Consider the following 14,474-nt stretch of genomic DNA (forward strand, 5'->3'; position numbering starts at 1 on the left):
AGGGCAAGAAGCGACCTCGCGGGCGAGGTATTTGTTATAGGGGTGTTGTGAAAATGCACGCCCCCCCCCCTGCTGATTTGTGCTTTGAGCCGGCACTGTGAATAGTATTATAGTGATGCATTCTCAAACTATTTCATTTCAAGTATACCCGTTACTCTGAGAGTTACAGGCCTGTAAGTGTATTAATTTGAACTGGCCGCCTCAGCCGTGACTATTCTTCCAGTTAGTCAAACAGTACAATAGAAAAGATTACATTGCAATGAAAGGATTTGACAAATTACAATATGTGACTGTCACGGGGCAACCCGTGCCCTATATACAAAGACACATGAAACTGTTTCCTATAACATGCAAGGACTATTGTTTTAAACTTTATTTTAATGGTAATCACTGATTGGTTAGTTGTCTCTCCTGCACTGCTGGTGGCATCTCCCTTGATGAGGAAGGGGCCAAGTGCTATGCAGGAGAGGGGTGTTTCTCCTTATTCTTTGAGTAATTGTCATTGAGTGGTCATTCTGTTTTATACTGGTTTAATTGTAACACATTATTTAGAATGTTTAGGTTATTTAGGTTTATTCAAGGTGGTTGGAAGTATTTATTTATTAGTGAAGTATTTGAGAAGAAATGTGCTAATTGAGTCTGTGCCCAGTGGTAGGACCCACTCCTATTTAAAGGAGGCTGCAGGGACAGGCTAGTTAGTTGGATGTGGGCATTGACACAAATAACATCCCTGAGGGAGAGCTACAGGGCCTTGTGTGATCAAGGTGCAGCCTGAAGAGAGCTCTCATCCTGTTTGGGTTTTGTTAAGGAGTGTTGCCCAAGTATTTATTTATCTTTTTGTCCTTTCTTTATTTTGTTGCCTGTAATATAGTTTGCTATTGAGAATTATTGCACTGAACAATTGTATGGACTTTTGGTGGAGGAGTTTGGGGAAAATAAAAGCCCTTAACTACCATTCCTGACTGTTCTTTGAGCCTTGGCCGTTCGGGCAACTTCACAGTGACACACAAAATGGCAATAGAAATAGCTGATCCACAAGCTCACATGAGAGCTTATATAAGTGAGCCCTTTTTGGTCTCCACCTTCCTTCTAAAATCATGCCTCTTGGACACATGCACAGATAATTGAAACTGCAGTGCACGATCACATTACCTCAAGTTTGTAGCTGTCTCAAACTAGAAAGATATTGACCTTTGGTATAGGGTTAACTACTTGGTAACCATAACGGTTAGTAGTAGTACAACGCTCGTCCCCAGTGGTTCTTGTATTCATTTTACTGAGGTTAAGTTTAGGAATAAGGCTAGGTTTAGGCATAGTTAATCAATCAATCAATCACACACACACACACACATTGACACAGTGATTTCAACAGAAAGTTGAAGGTTTGTCAACTTTATATTTGAGGGGCGTTAGCCCTCCTGTACAGCTTTTGTCCTCACACACTCAGGTCAAATGTCCGCTAAATCTTGTCCCCACACGTTTGCCATTGATTCCACCAAATATGACGTAAATTAAACATCAAAACATTCAACGCCATTGACAAAATTGATGTCATACGTAGACGAGCAAATCAGCTAACCCAATCACAGGCAACTGATTGGCCAGTATGAGATGATGCATGATGATGTATGATGATAAGAGCGCCCCTCACTTCACACGGGTGTGATTTAAAAAAAAGAATCTGAATAATGTTCAGAAAATGACATGAAATGTACAGCACAACATCTGCAGACTCAGGTCTTCAGGCAGCCCTGATGAGATTGAGTGGAGAAAAAAAAGCTGCAAATCAACATCACAACAAAAACTGGTTAACTTTTTTTTTTTTTAATCGAACAGATACAATGTGAACATGATGGTTTAATACAGCTAACTCAGTGGTTCTCAAACTTTTTCATGTCAAGGACCCCCAAATTGACACTATATTAGCCCCACGGACCCCCATTTGAAGAGATATGCCAGGGACCCCCATGAGAGAATATTTATTTAATTTTACGGCTATAGCAGTGATTCTCAACCCGTTTAATTTCAAGGACCCCCAGTTGGACATGCATTATTAGTCTACGGACCCCCGTTTAATGGCATTTCTATATCTGGGACCCCTAATTTATATTGTAAAATCAATGTTAATTTAACTCTGTGTACAAACGTCCATTTGGTTCCATTTGTACACTCTCAGAGTTACAGACCCATAACGGTCCATTGGTTCCATACTATCATTTAGCTGGGGACCCTTTGGAGCTCCCTCAAGGACCCCTGGGGGTCCCCAGACGACCCCACTTTGGGGAACCACTGAGCTAACTGATATACATTGTGAACACATGATGGTTTCAGCACGGGACTCTTTCACACATCCAGTAGGCGATATGGGTAGAACACGGTGCATCGTTCCATCCTCTGTTAGGATCATCAGACTGAGAGCCGTCATAATACTCAACACAGTCTTCTTCTGCATTAGGGTAGGTGCTGTCTTCAGGCTCACCAGGCATCCAGTACCTGGAGAAGTATGTAGGAACATAGAATTAGTACAATACTTGGATGGTTTTTACACTCTAAATCTTTCGGGTTTTTTTAATCATGAGTAGGCTACAAATTGACTGGATAGTGAAGTAGACAGAATAATGTCTTAGAGTTTAGGAGGCACATGTTTAATTAAAATAGATGAATCACTAGTGGTGGAAAAAAGTACTGAAAAGTAGAAGTATAAATACTGCAATGTAGATATACTCCGTTACAAGCAGAAATCCCGTATTCAAATTGTACTCAAGTAAAAGTACAAAAGTATCCAGAGACTAGGTTAAGACTGTCCTGGAACTGGTCCAAACCGCTCTGTAGCTGATCTGTATGGAAACAACATCAAATGGGAGATCCACTAATTAAAACAATGTGTTTCTGTGTGTTTGTACCATGGAAATTATTTGATTGGCTGAGCAGGGAATGTGAGAGTGTGATTTTTGAGGGGCGCTAGCCCCTACTATACAGGTTTAATGTTTGTCTTGTCATGCATGATGTTATGATATCGCGATGATGTAAGATGATAAGGGTCGGTAAAGCGCCCCTCATTTCACACAGGTGTGATTATATTCTCAGTAGCCTACCTGCTTTGTGTTTGTGCAGTTCCGCCACTAGCTCTGCAATCTTGGTTTCACTCGAAGACAGTCTGGAAGCCAGATCTGAAAATAGAATCACAGAGAACGTAAGTGGTGCATACTTTGTTTTCTACTGTTCTCCTTCTTGCTTCACTGTCAGAGGCACTATAGTCCACTGAACACTCCACTCTGCTTTTCTCTTCCCAGGAATTGAAAGCTAACTCACTGGCCAGTCTCTAGATGACACAATGACACAATGAATAAAGCCTTATAGTCTTATTCACCTGCTCTTCGTTCTTACACTCGACCATTCCAGTCCTAGTGATCCTCACTGAATGTACTTTCACAATCAGTCTACCCACAAACTTTCCAACCTCCCGTGGATTTCTGAAGATGCCATCTTTTGGTTTGTCATCCCATCTGCTGACCCACTCACTGACCCACTCACTTCTGGTGACTGATATTATCCTTCTCGTGAATGTTAGATTCATTGAAGAGTAAAACACACACCTCTGCTTCTGGGGACTGATATTGTCCATCATGAATGCTAGACTCATTTAGAACACATTGTCCCTGCTTCCAAAAAAATATACAAGACAAATTAAAATGTTAATTGCAAGCCCAAAAGAAATGCGTTGTAAAAATGAGGTAAACATCCTGACCTGCATATTGTCCTTCCAGCTGTCTCTTAAACTGTTGGAAGTCCCAGCGGATGTCGTCGGCCCCGGCCAGGCAGAACAACAGAAGAAACAAAGCTGTCTTCATGGTGAAGTCCACACTGTGAGATCAACATGCACAACTCCCTGGATGTATTGGAGGTTCAGACCCTAAACATTGATTGGTTCATATAGGCAGGGGGGAGTGACTGTCTCTTTGGCCCTATGGCATTATACCCACAGACTGGTTGTTACAGGGTTTCAACAACTTGGAATGCCCAAAAAGGAGGCAAAAAGGCTGGTGAAGTATTGTGGTGTCTCCGCTATAATTGGCAGCCGCCACATATGGCAGAGACTCTGCTGCTATACTTACCCATAGATACGTAGATACTGAGCGACATTCCTGTTGTACCATGAAAACACGTGCCACGATTTTGTAAAAGTAAACTTATTGCACCTATATTATATGTGTGTCCGAAAAAGAAGGCACTGGAGCAGCTCAGACGATTTAGGCCCATGGTTTATTATAACAGGGTGCAAATAAAAAGTGACAACATTTCGATGTGTAAGTTGCATCTTCGTCAGGTCATAGCCCGAGGGGGCAACACAGTAAGGCTTAAGTACACACATGGTACAGGGGGCAGGCCCTTAGTTAACCAATGTCACACAGCCAGCAATCATTAGTTCATACATGTTTTTCACGTGGAACCTAAAAGTGAGGAATTATCCAGATGAAAGTTAAATACACAGATGTAGGAAGTACAAAAATAGAACATTTTTGGTTTAAGAGACAACTGTCAAGTTCATATTTGAAGTACATAATTTATTAGATATATATTATTTTTTTCACTAGTTGGAATGAACATACCATTGTGGAAGGTTTAAAGATTTTATTGAATGAATGATGAGGAGGAGAGTGGGGGGAGCGGGGCGTGGGTTCCGGGGGGGTCGCCGACCCTGGAGTCTTTGGGGAGGGGGTCGTGTGGTGGTCAGCCCGCGGCAGACGCGAGGACGCGTGGAAGGGAGGAGGTGAGGAGAGGCCTGTGGTGGTGATGGGGATGGAAAAGTATAGAGGATGCTGGGTTGTATTGGGCGGGTATAAGTAGGCTCATGAACTAACGCTGTGCTTCATTAATCATAGTACATCCTATAATAGGACTTGGATCAGTTGACTTTACCAGTTCGCATATCTCCACCACTGCTTTCAGCCTGTCATAATAAACAAACAAAATGTATCTATCTAACCATCGTCCAACGACGTCAGACGGTCGCTCAGTGTGAGTGACGTCATCATCCTCTTCACACTGAAAACACAATGTCGTCAGCACAACCACGTAATAATGGCAGAGTTTTCTTTTAAACTAAATGTCATTCAGTAACTCTTTAATATTAATAACTGCTAAATAGCCAGTAACTCTATGAATTGTTTTTGCTCTATACAGATATAGTGTTGTGTAGAATGGCACAGCAAGGAGTTCAAGTGGACCAGGAAAGGTTGTGCCGTTCTGTGTGTCAGGATCCTCTGAACGGTCCAGGGAGTGGTCCCCGTGGACACGGCTACCGCAGGAGGTGCGTTGATCAACACTGGACCCAGGAGGACCAGAGAGGGACATTTGGATGTCCTCAGTGCACAACACACACCTTCAAGAAGAACATAGAACTCCTCCCAGCTGAGGAGGCTGAGAGCCTGAAGAACAACACACAAGTCCCAGATGTTCCTCTTCCCGATCGCGGCTACACCGGTCCTGGAGATGTGGCCTGTGACTTGTATGCCGGTCCTGGAGATGTGGCCTGTGACTCGTGCACCGGGAGGAGTCTGAAAGCAGCGAAGACCTGTCTTCAGTGTCTGGTCTCTTACTGCGACGCTCACCTCCAGCCTCACTATCACTCTTCCGCCTTCAAGAAACACAAGCTGGTCGACGTCTGCGCCTCCCAGCTCCGGGAGAACGTCTTCTGCTCTCGTCATGATGAGGTGAAGAAGGTTTTCTGTCGCACCGACCTGCAGTGCATCTGCTATCTGTGCTCCATGGACGAACACAAGGGTCACGACACCGTGTCGGCCGCGACGGAGCGTGCAGAGAGGCAGGAAGAGCTGGGCGCAAGTCGGCAGAACCTCCAGCACAGAATCCAGGAGAGAGAGGAGGACGCGAAGGCGCTTCAGCGGGAGGTAGAGTCCATTAACCGCTGTGCCGACAGAGCAGTGGAGGACAGCGACACCATCTTCGACGAGCTCGTCTCCTCCATCGAGAGGCGGCGGTCCGAGGTGAGGCGTCTGATCCGAGAGCAGCAGGAGCGCGAAGTGATTTGCACCGAAGAGCAGCGAAGGCGCGCGGAGCGGGAGGTCACCGAGCTGCGCTCGAGACATGGCGAGCTGGAGCTGCTCTCGCTCACGGAGGATCACGTAGATTTCCTTCACGGTTTCAGCTCCCTCCCGACAATCGGTGAGGTTACACACCCAGTAGCCAGCAGGCACAGCCCTCCTCTACTGAGCCTATTCGGTGAGGTTACACACCCAGAAAACCATAGCCACAGCCCTCCTCTGAGCATGTTCAACATGTCAAACTTCAAGCTCGAGGAGTCTACACAAGCAGCCAGCAGCCAGAGCCCTCCTCTGAGTCTGTTCGACGTGTCAAACTCAAGGGTCAAACCAGAGGACATCCTTCAGGAGTTGGGGACACGCGTCTCTGAGACGGTGAACAGAGTGCACGCGTTCTTGTCGACAGCACCTCCGCCGTATCCTCATCCAGAGCCCAAGACCAGAGCCGAGTTCTTACAGTATTCGCGTCCGATCGCCCTGGATCCGAACACGGTGGAAGCACACCTGTGTCTATCCAGAGGCAACAGGAAGGTGACGAGGATGATGAACAAGCAGTCATATCCTCATCACCCGGAGAGGTTCACCAAATGCCGTCAGGTCCTGAGCGGAGAGGCTCTGAGCGGACGCTGCTACTGGGAGGTGAGGTGGACCGGCTACAACGTTTACATAGCGGTCTCATACAAAGACATCAGCAGGACGGGCCTGTTTAACGAGAGCGGCTTCGGCTACAACGACAAGTCCTGGTCTCTGCAGTGCTACGACGAGGAGTACGTGTTCAGACACGCGAACGTCGGGACCGTGATCCCGGGTCCCGTATGCTCCAGGGTGGGCATGTACCTGGACCACAGCGCGGGCGTTCTGTCCTTCTACGGCGTGTCCGACACCATGACTCTACTCCACAGGGTCCGCACCACGTTCACCCACGACCTCCACACCGGGTTCTACGTTTCGTCGTTCATCGGGGCGACCGCTGAACTGTGTGACCTCAGGTAAATGGTGCATTCATATAGCGCTTTTATCCAAATCGCTTTCAAATAGATTGCGAATTACATTCTCACCCATTCATTCACCTTTACATAGATGGTGCATTACAGTCACCCATTCACATTCATACAGCTTTACATAGATGGTGCATTACATTCATCCATTCACACAGCTTTACATAGATGGTGCATTACATTCACCCATGCATACACCTTTACATAGATGGTGCATTACATTCACCCATGCATATACACACATTCACACACCTTTACATACAGTAGAGTGTGCATTAAGTAAGCCTTGCCGAGCCATGAGGCCCATAGGGCATCTCCTGTTTCTGTAGCGTGAGACAGCTTGATGTACAAGTACACCCCCTGGACATGATGCTAGTATGTAGTATGCACTGGGTCCCGTCTTTGGTATGGCCCGGCCGGGGATCGAACTCCCAGTCTCAGGGCGGACACTCTAACCACAAGGCCACTGGGCTGGTAAGATTGTTCATTACATTTACGCATTCACACACCGATGGCGGAGGAAAGTAGGAAACCAACCTGCACACCGGGAACAAGGACATTTTGACACTAACTCTGGGGGAGCCCGGGATCGAACTTGGAACCTTGCGGTTCTTCATCTGACCGTTCTACCGGCCACTCTACCGCTGATCCACTGCCGCCCCAGGTAAACCACACGTTGGATTTGTCCCATCACAACGATTACAGAATATTTCTTTGTAACAAACTTTTTGTTGTCAACATTCTCAGCCTCCAAAACATAAAAATGTTACGTCGTAAACTATTTATTTCAATATATATTTTATGATTAATTTGTTAATAGTCAGTTTGGAATTGGGGCTTTCTGAGTTTTTTTGAACATTTTGTTTTGTTCTCTTGTGATATTGTTTATGGTGGGTTTGATATTTGAAATTATATTCAATGATTTGATTTTATGTAAAAAAATATTTGAACAGCATTACACTCTTAATGCTGAGTGACTTACAGTAAGCAAGCTAAATACATAACATCTAGGATTTTCTAGTAAACCAAGAAATGATTGTCAGTCTAACAGTAGAATACCCTCCCCCCCCGAAAAAGAATCAATAACCTGTACTTTGAATCTATAAATGCTATAGCTGTCTACATAACATAGCCTACTATCTACTGTAAATAGGTCTGCAAGGTCGTCAAGGCCACGGCAAGTGCTATGAGCTGAGGTGGAGTCTGACAAATTAATTCAAATAGGCTACCTGTTGGAATTAAATGATTAAGTGTAATACAATTTAACATTAAATGATAAATAGTTGGATAAATGTTTGTCTGGCAATGTGTGTTGTGTACTTGTGTTTGCATTATTTTTTATGTACCTTGTCCTGCTGTCTTAATTACAATATATTTTGTCACTGTGGAAACAAACCCTTTGTGAAGTGAAGGGCGCTCTTATCATCATACATCCCTGTGTGACCCTAGTTAGGAGGGTTCGGGGGGATGATAGCAAACCATTCCAAGGAACCTGGTAGGTCCGGTCGGTTAGGTAGGAGAACCACTTTAGTGCCGTCCCGCCGATGTCTAGATCAGTAGTTAGGGTGTCTAGGAGCAGTTGGTGGTTCACTACACTTGAAGTGCCATTTCTGTATATTATGCATGTTTATGCACTGTTTTCACGTTCATTACATTATGTGAAGCACTTTACGCTGTATTTTCTGTATGAAAGTGAAATATATAATAATAACTAGAACTGCACTCTGTCGAGTGCCTACTTGCTTGTTGCACACTAGTAGGCTACTACTTTTTTTTAACGACAGGCAGGCAGAAAATAAGTTTCGACCTCAACAGTTAAAGTTTGGAGCATCTTAAAGTGAGTTGCGAGCCCCTGCTTTCTTTTTATCGTGGGTATGTATTACATACCCAGCCGATGGGTGTTCTTGGTCCCTGATTGGCCGATGGAGTACACAGACATACATACCCAGCCGATCACAGTACTGTACTTGCGCAAGTAATGACAACCCAAAGTTAACGAAAGCCACTTGTTTTAATTGCATTATATACAACCTGCTGATATAAAAGTCATTGAGATTGTCCTTTCATCAGTAGAAAAACAAAACAGACATAGGCATTATTGGATTACACAATAGTGAGCGTGTTTTGGGGGAGTCATTCAGTGACTCTGAACCCTCTTGAAGGAACCCGCAAAAAAATGTCTGTGTGAACTTTCCATTCTGAGGACAGGTCTGGGTCCTCAGAATGGATCTGGGTCCCATAGACAGTACACACCAAAGAGGTGGTAGATATACTACCAACTAAGTACATTGGTCCATGTGATGTGACTGACTCACTCCACAGCAGTGGTTCCCACACATTTTCAGCCCATGATGACCCAAAAGAGAAATTAGATGTTTGCCTGCGACCCAAACTAATACAAATAGCAGATCTACAAGTTCACAATGCGACGCTTCGCGCCACGCTGTGAGCTTGTAGATCGGCTATTTTCCCTAGCCTACTTCTGAAACATTTGTTTTCTAATATATGAAATTTAAGATTGAACTTACTTTGGCAAAAAATATATATAATAGAATTAGTTTTTAATCATATTAAAGATGGATAGGTGATTTTCTTTTTTTCATGCGTTTATGAGGTGACAGTACTTTAACAGTGATATAGTGACATCACAATATCAACCCCTCCCCCTTTATCGTACAACAGCTGTGGGTGCAGCTTTAGTTCAGGTGGATCACCACCCATCAGGCAAATCAGGCATACTTAATGAACTGGTGGGTATGTCCACATAAAAAACATTTTAACAAATACTCCCTCCTTACATAATAATAGCTGATGATCATATTTTTAGGTTAGAAACGCCATCTTTAATTTAAAACAAAATGTAGAAAAAAAAGAAGAAAAGGACCCACAAGATTGTGTCCTAAACTCTTGAGTCTGTCTTGGGGGGGGGCACTGTGCTCTACAGCGCCCCATCTGCCACCTTCCGGAACAGGGCGCGCCTCTGCTGTGCGGTCATGTTCTCACAGCTGTCCAGCAGGTTGGCGATGACAAGCGTCCTCTGGACACTGGACGTCTTAACCCACACCCGGCCGTTCAGCCCCACGACCAGCTCAAAGGGAAACAGCTGCTCCAGGTCCTTAACGATGTCCTTCTGAGGGGACAGCAGTCTGCGAGGGGACAAACAGAAACAGTTCCTTAAAAATCTATGTTTCTATATTAGCGGTTCTCAAACTATTTCATGTCAAGGACCCCAAAATGTATATGCAATTAATTAAATAACATGTATAACAACGTGTAATTACCTGCGGACCAGTCCCAGGGACACCTTAAACATCAGGCCTCCGGCTCCAAACACGCCCATCCCGTTGGAGCGACCGCTGCTGTCCATACACACCAGCTCTGGCTCCATGTCCTTGTTGGCGATGAGGAGCTGACAGTACACCAGGTCTCCTACCTGAGAGATACGAGATACCATTACTTTATACAACGCAGTACTTAAAATCGATACAGATAAGTAAAACAATACAATGTCAAACGATACATGTTGCTGTTTACATATCAATATAGGTGTTTACATATCGATATACTTCGATTGTTGAAATTAAACTCGATATTTCGATGCAGTTACTGTATTTGTATGCATGTTACACCCCTACAGACGGACAGACAGGTTACCTGCACGTTGGGGCGGTTCCTCTTGGTCGCTCCCTCAAACGACAGGTAAGACAGGGAGGCCTGCTCGGACCCGCCCACATCTACCTTGAAGACGTCTCCTGATTTGGCCGTTACGATGCCAATCACACACTCTCCTTTGGCGGGAACGTACTGACAGGAGGAGGCAGGGAAATTAATTAAAATAAATTAAACCATTTCTACAAATGTCTTCTTAATACTAGCCTGTAGAGCAGTGGTTTTCAACCAGTGGTCCTTGAGGGGGTTCCAGGTGGTCCCCAGCTAAATGATGGAGTTATTATTATTATTAGATCTTTAACTCTTGAGTGTAAAATGAAACCAAATGGACCAAGAGTAAAATTATTGTTAAACATCTGCATTATGTAATTGACAAGAAATCTACACAATTAGAAAATATAGAATAATTGTTTTGTTTTTGATCAATGACTGTTATCTCTCCCATGGTACCACTACCTACATCAATACTACAGCATGGAATTGTGGACAAAATCCAATCCGACAAAACATTTGTTTTGGTTCCGAGAGGCAAATCTCATCAAACGGTGGTCCGTGATTCAAATACAAATACCACATAATTAATGGATGAAAAGGGTTGAAAACCACTGCTATAAAGCTCAGCAACTGGTTCCAAAAATCTAGTGTTGCAAATTGCGGCTATTTGGTATTATCAATATCAGCTCTTTCATCATTTAACTCCCACCACCTGGAACCCCCTCAATGACCACTGGTGGTCCCCGGACCACTGGTTGAAAAACACTGATTCCTCACAAAAATAGCAGTTATTGAACAAATTCTCTATATCAATGATTACCATCACAATAGAGCTATTTAACACTGTTACTGAGCAAGAGCTATTTTAACAAAGGAATAACATAATAATTGTGCTAATATAAACTCACCCGTCTCTGCTGGGACTCCACCCAGTAGACGTTGGGTGCCTTGTGTCTGAGCAGCCCACTCTTGCTCACCAACACCCGGCCGCCGTCCCGGCGCAGCCCCGGGCCACACACCACCTTCTCCCCGCCGCTCCTGGAGGAAGACTCCGTGGTCAGACTGAGGATATTGGTCTCCTCCTCCATGGAGAACATGTCTCCTGGGAGCACCACCTCTCCCACTTTACCCTGGAAGGCACAATGCACCATGCTGGCTGGGCTGGCTGGCTGGCTGGCGGCGCGCTTGTGTCACTGTTCGCCAATGCTCTGGTGTTCACTGTTCGCTAGCAGCGGCAGGGCTATCGGTAGCATGGGGGGACGACTATTAGTGTGACACACGGAAACGCTATGTCACGATAATAGTCGTCCCTCCCATGGTCTATTTGTTCCTAGCCTATGCCGTGTAAATTAAAAGGATATAGGCCATTAGGCCTACAGTTGGAGCCTGAGTACAGTATTTAAACAGAGCTATGTCACATTGTCACACTGTTTCCCAAATTGTGGGTTGGGAGTGGCCATTCGTGGGTAAATTCTTATGGGTAAAAATCCTGGCCTAAAAATATATTTTCTTGTTCCTTTGCATGTCCCAAAGGTCTGTCAAGTTCTACATAATTATAACAAAACAAATGGTTACATTACATGCCTCATTTCGTCACAAAGCACTGTGATGTGGGGGCGAGATTCTCAGAAAATACAGATTCATGTGAAAGATAACACATGAAAGAATAAAAAAAACAAATAAATAAAATATAAAAACAAGAGAAATGTGCACAAATGAACAGTTTATAAGATGACACACACATATCTTCTATATGAAGAGATAAGCTGCTGGGGAAATACAGTTTGTACGACAGATGGTTTCAATCATTTGCAAACTGTTCTATGACATGAATGGTATGATTAGGCTAGAAGCCCATAGATGTTGCATTCAGAATCATAACAGATGTGTGAAGGCAATTGCAGGCAAACCGTATTGTTCCCTTTTCCCCTCAAGTATTGTAGCCAACCTCTTTGTATTTCATATTACTTCATTGTTCAACTGTATGAGGTTCAGAAGGCCCACTGTTTCCCCCCTTTATTTGGTACGGCCCATGTCAGTATATGATGGCCCTTTCTTCACCCCATTTCGAATGGTACATCCTACCTAAACAGGGCCAATTGATATGATCAGTTTCACCTGCTACCCCAGACTAGAGCAAGCTCATTCAGTGAAATTTTTGTTTGTAGCTTCTATTCAGTATCCAGATCTCTGTGTGTGTGCCACTGCTATCTCCGTTCAACATGGATCGGTTCAACCTTGCCAAAATTGATGGATATGAAGATATGGTGCTGATCACGGAGCATGGATACCTGGGCAAGGATCGCTTCTTTGATCCACACAACAACGTGTCCTTCAAGTTTGACCGCCTGAGGAAGGAGGCCAGTGACCCTCAGCCCCATGAGGGAGAGCCAGCCCTCGGGCCATGGCGAGATGCTTGTGATGCTGCACTGAGGGCCTACGTCAAGAGGCTCTACCCTAGTGGAGTCTGCACTGTTTATGGGAAAACGATTGATGGCCAGCAGACCATTATTGCGTGTATTGAGGGTCATCAGTTTCAACCTAAAAACTTCTGGAAAGGTTGCCGTCAGTCTGAATGGAAGTTTAGCATTTCCCAGTCTTCTACAGGGCAAGTGAGTGGAGTCCTGAAGATTCAGGTACATTACTATGAGGATGGAAATGTCCAGCTTGTCAGCCATAAAGATGTTCAGGCATCACTGACCATATCTAACGAGAATCGAACGGCAAAGGAGTTTGTGAAAATTATTGAGGATGCAGAGAATGAATACCAGACGGCCATCGATGAGAACTATAAAACCATGTCCGACATCACATTCAAAACCTTACGTAGACAGTTGCCAGTCACGTGCACCAAAATTGACTGGAACAACATCCTCAGCACTGGCAGCTACAAGATCGGCAAGGAGATGCGAATGCTTGGTGACAGAGCTAGGCTGACAGTGCCTAAGGCTTTGAACTGTTACATAGATTTTAACCAAGAGCAAGGAAGAAACAAACAGACAAGATGACATGATTATACAGTAAAGTAATGTCTCTAATTTTTTGTTTTGGTTTTTAACAGGTTTTTAAACTGCTTCCATGATGAGCACCAAGGCATATGAAAGGAATGTTGTGACTTTATGCACTTTCTTTTGGACACTGTTGCATTTGCGCACTGCATGTGTTTATCTGATTTCTTTTAATTTCTTTTTTTTAATTTGATTTCTGTTACAGGTATCTGGTCTTGTTTCAGTGTAAATTTGTGTAAAGTTTGTCTTGTCATATCAATAAACATTGTTTGTTTTTTAAAAAGGGACTTTGAATGGTGCAACTATAGCTCAATTGCAAAGTTATTTTGAACAACCAAGGCCTTTGGTGACATTGTGAAAGTTTGGGTAATTGTATGCAGCGCAACATCCAGTCTGAATTTTTGCTTTCGGAATCGTATCTTAGATACAAAAGCAAACGTCCAAAACGTTTTTGTTTTTTAATTCTAAATGAAAATCACTTTTTACAACATTTACAGAACACCTAAGCAGCTCTCCCATTTCAACTGAAGCAAAGTCAAACTACTATAATGAGAAATGTGTGTGCTTACTTAGTTGATGGTATAGAATGGTGAGGTTGGTTGGGGGGGTTGAGGGTGTGGGAATGCTGTGTAGCTGTACGGGGGTCGAGTGACATGGAAGACGACCGCAGGATTATTTGAAAACAGGAGGTCACTGTGAATGCTGAGTTGCTGACTGTGCCGATTAAAATGATATGGCACCAGCTC

General features: G+C 44.1%; 4 protein-coding genes across 5 annotated transcripts; 2 read left to right on the top strand and 2 right to left on the bottom strand.

The window, feature by feature from the left end:
- Positions 1–1,857: 1,857 nt before the first annotated feature.
- LOC308325277 (uncharacterized protein) lies at positions 1,858–3,880 on the bottom strand. 2 transcript variants are annotated; one of them, XM_080777757.1, is made up of 3 exons: positions 3,749–3,880; positions 3,096–3,170; positions 1,858–2,493 (listed from the first exon to the last, which is right to left on the bottom strand). In XM_080777757.1, the coding sequence occupies exons 1-3, from the start codon at positions 3,849–3,851 to the stop codon at positions 2,129–2,131; spliced, it is 543 nt and encodes a 180-aa protein (XP_080633883.1). In that variant the 5' UTR covers positions 3,852–3,880; the 3' UTR covers positions 1,858–2,128. The 2 variants fall into 2 exon arrangements, 1 of the variants encoding a protein (XP_080633883.1); XR_013965020.1 differs by lacking the exon at positions 1,858–2,493 and adding an exon at positions 2,789–2,832.
- A 1,321-nt stretch (positions 3,881–5,201) lies between these two features.
- LOC308333105 (tripartite motif-containing protein 16-like) lies at positions 5,202–7,052 on the top strand (the record flags this gene model as incomplete). The annotated part of the gene is made up of 1 exon (XM_080789300.1): positions 5,202–7,052. One exon carries the CDS (start codon positions 5,202–5,204, stop codon positions 7,050–7,052), a length of 1,851 nt encoding a protein of 616 aa, XP_080645426.1.
- A 1,997-nt stretch (positions 7,053–9,049) lies between these two features.
- Positions 9,050–11,965, bottom strand: LOC308324547 (exosome complex component RRP40-like). The gene is made up of 4 exons (XM_080776632.1): positions 11,629–11,965; positions 10,712–10,861; positions 10,339–10,490; positions 9,050–10,203 (listed from the first exon to the last, which is right to left on the bottom strand). Exons 1-4 carry the CDS (start codon positions 11,869–11,871, stop codon positions 9,996–9,998), a joined length of 753 nt encoding a protein of 250 aa, XP_080632758.1. The 5' UTR covers positions 11,872–11,965; the 3' UTR covers positions 9,050–9,995.
- An 800-nt stretch (positions 11,966–12,765) lies between these two features.
- LOC308333116 (F-actin-capping protein subunit alpha-1-like) lies at positions 12,766–13,728 on the top strand (the record flags this gene model as incomplete). Its single annotated transcript, XM_080789311.1, has 2 exons — positions 12,766–12,794; positions 12,900–13,728. The coding sequence occupies 2 exons, from the start codon at positions 12,766–12,768 to the stop codon at positions 13,726–13,728; spliced, it is 858 nt and encodes a 285-aa protein (XP_080645437.1).
- Between the last annotated feature and the right edge of the window lie 746 nt (positions 13,729–14,474).

This window comes from Protomyctophum bolini (genome assembly GCF_963924005.1).
Source record: "Protomyctophum bolini genome assembly, chromosome: 2".
NCBI lineage: Eukaryota > Metazoa > Chordata > Actinopteri > Myctophiformes > Myctophidae > Protomyctophum > Protomyctophum bolini.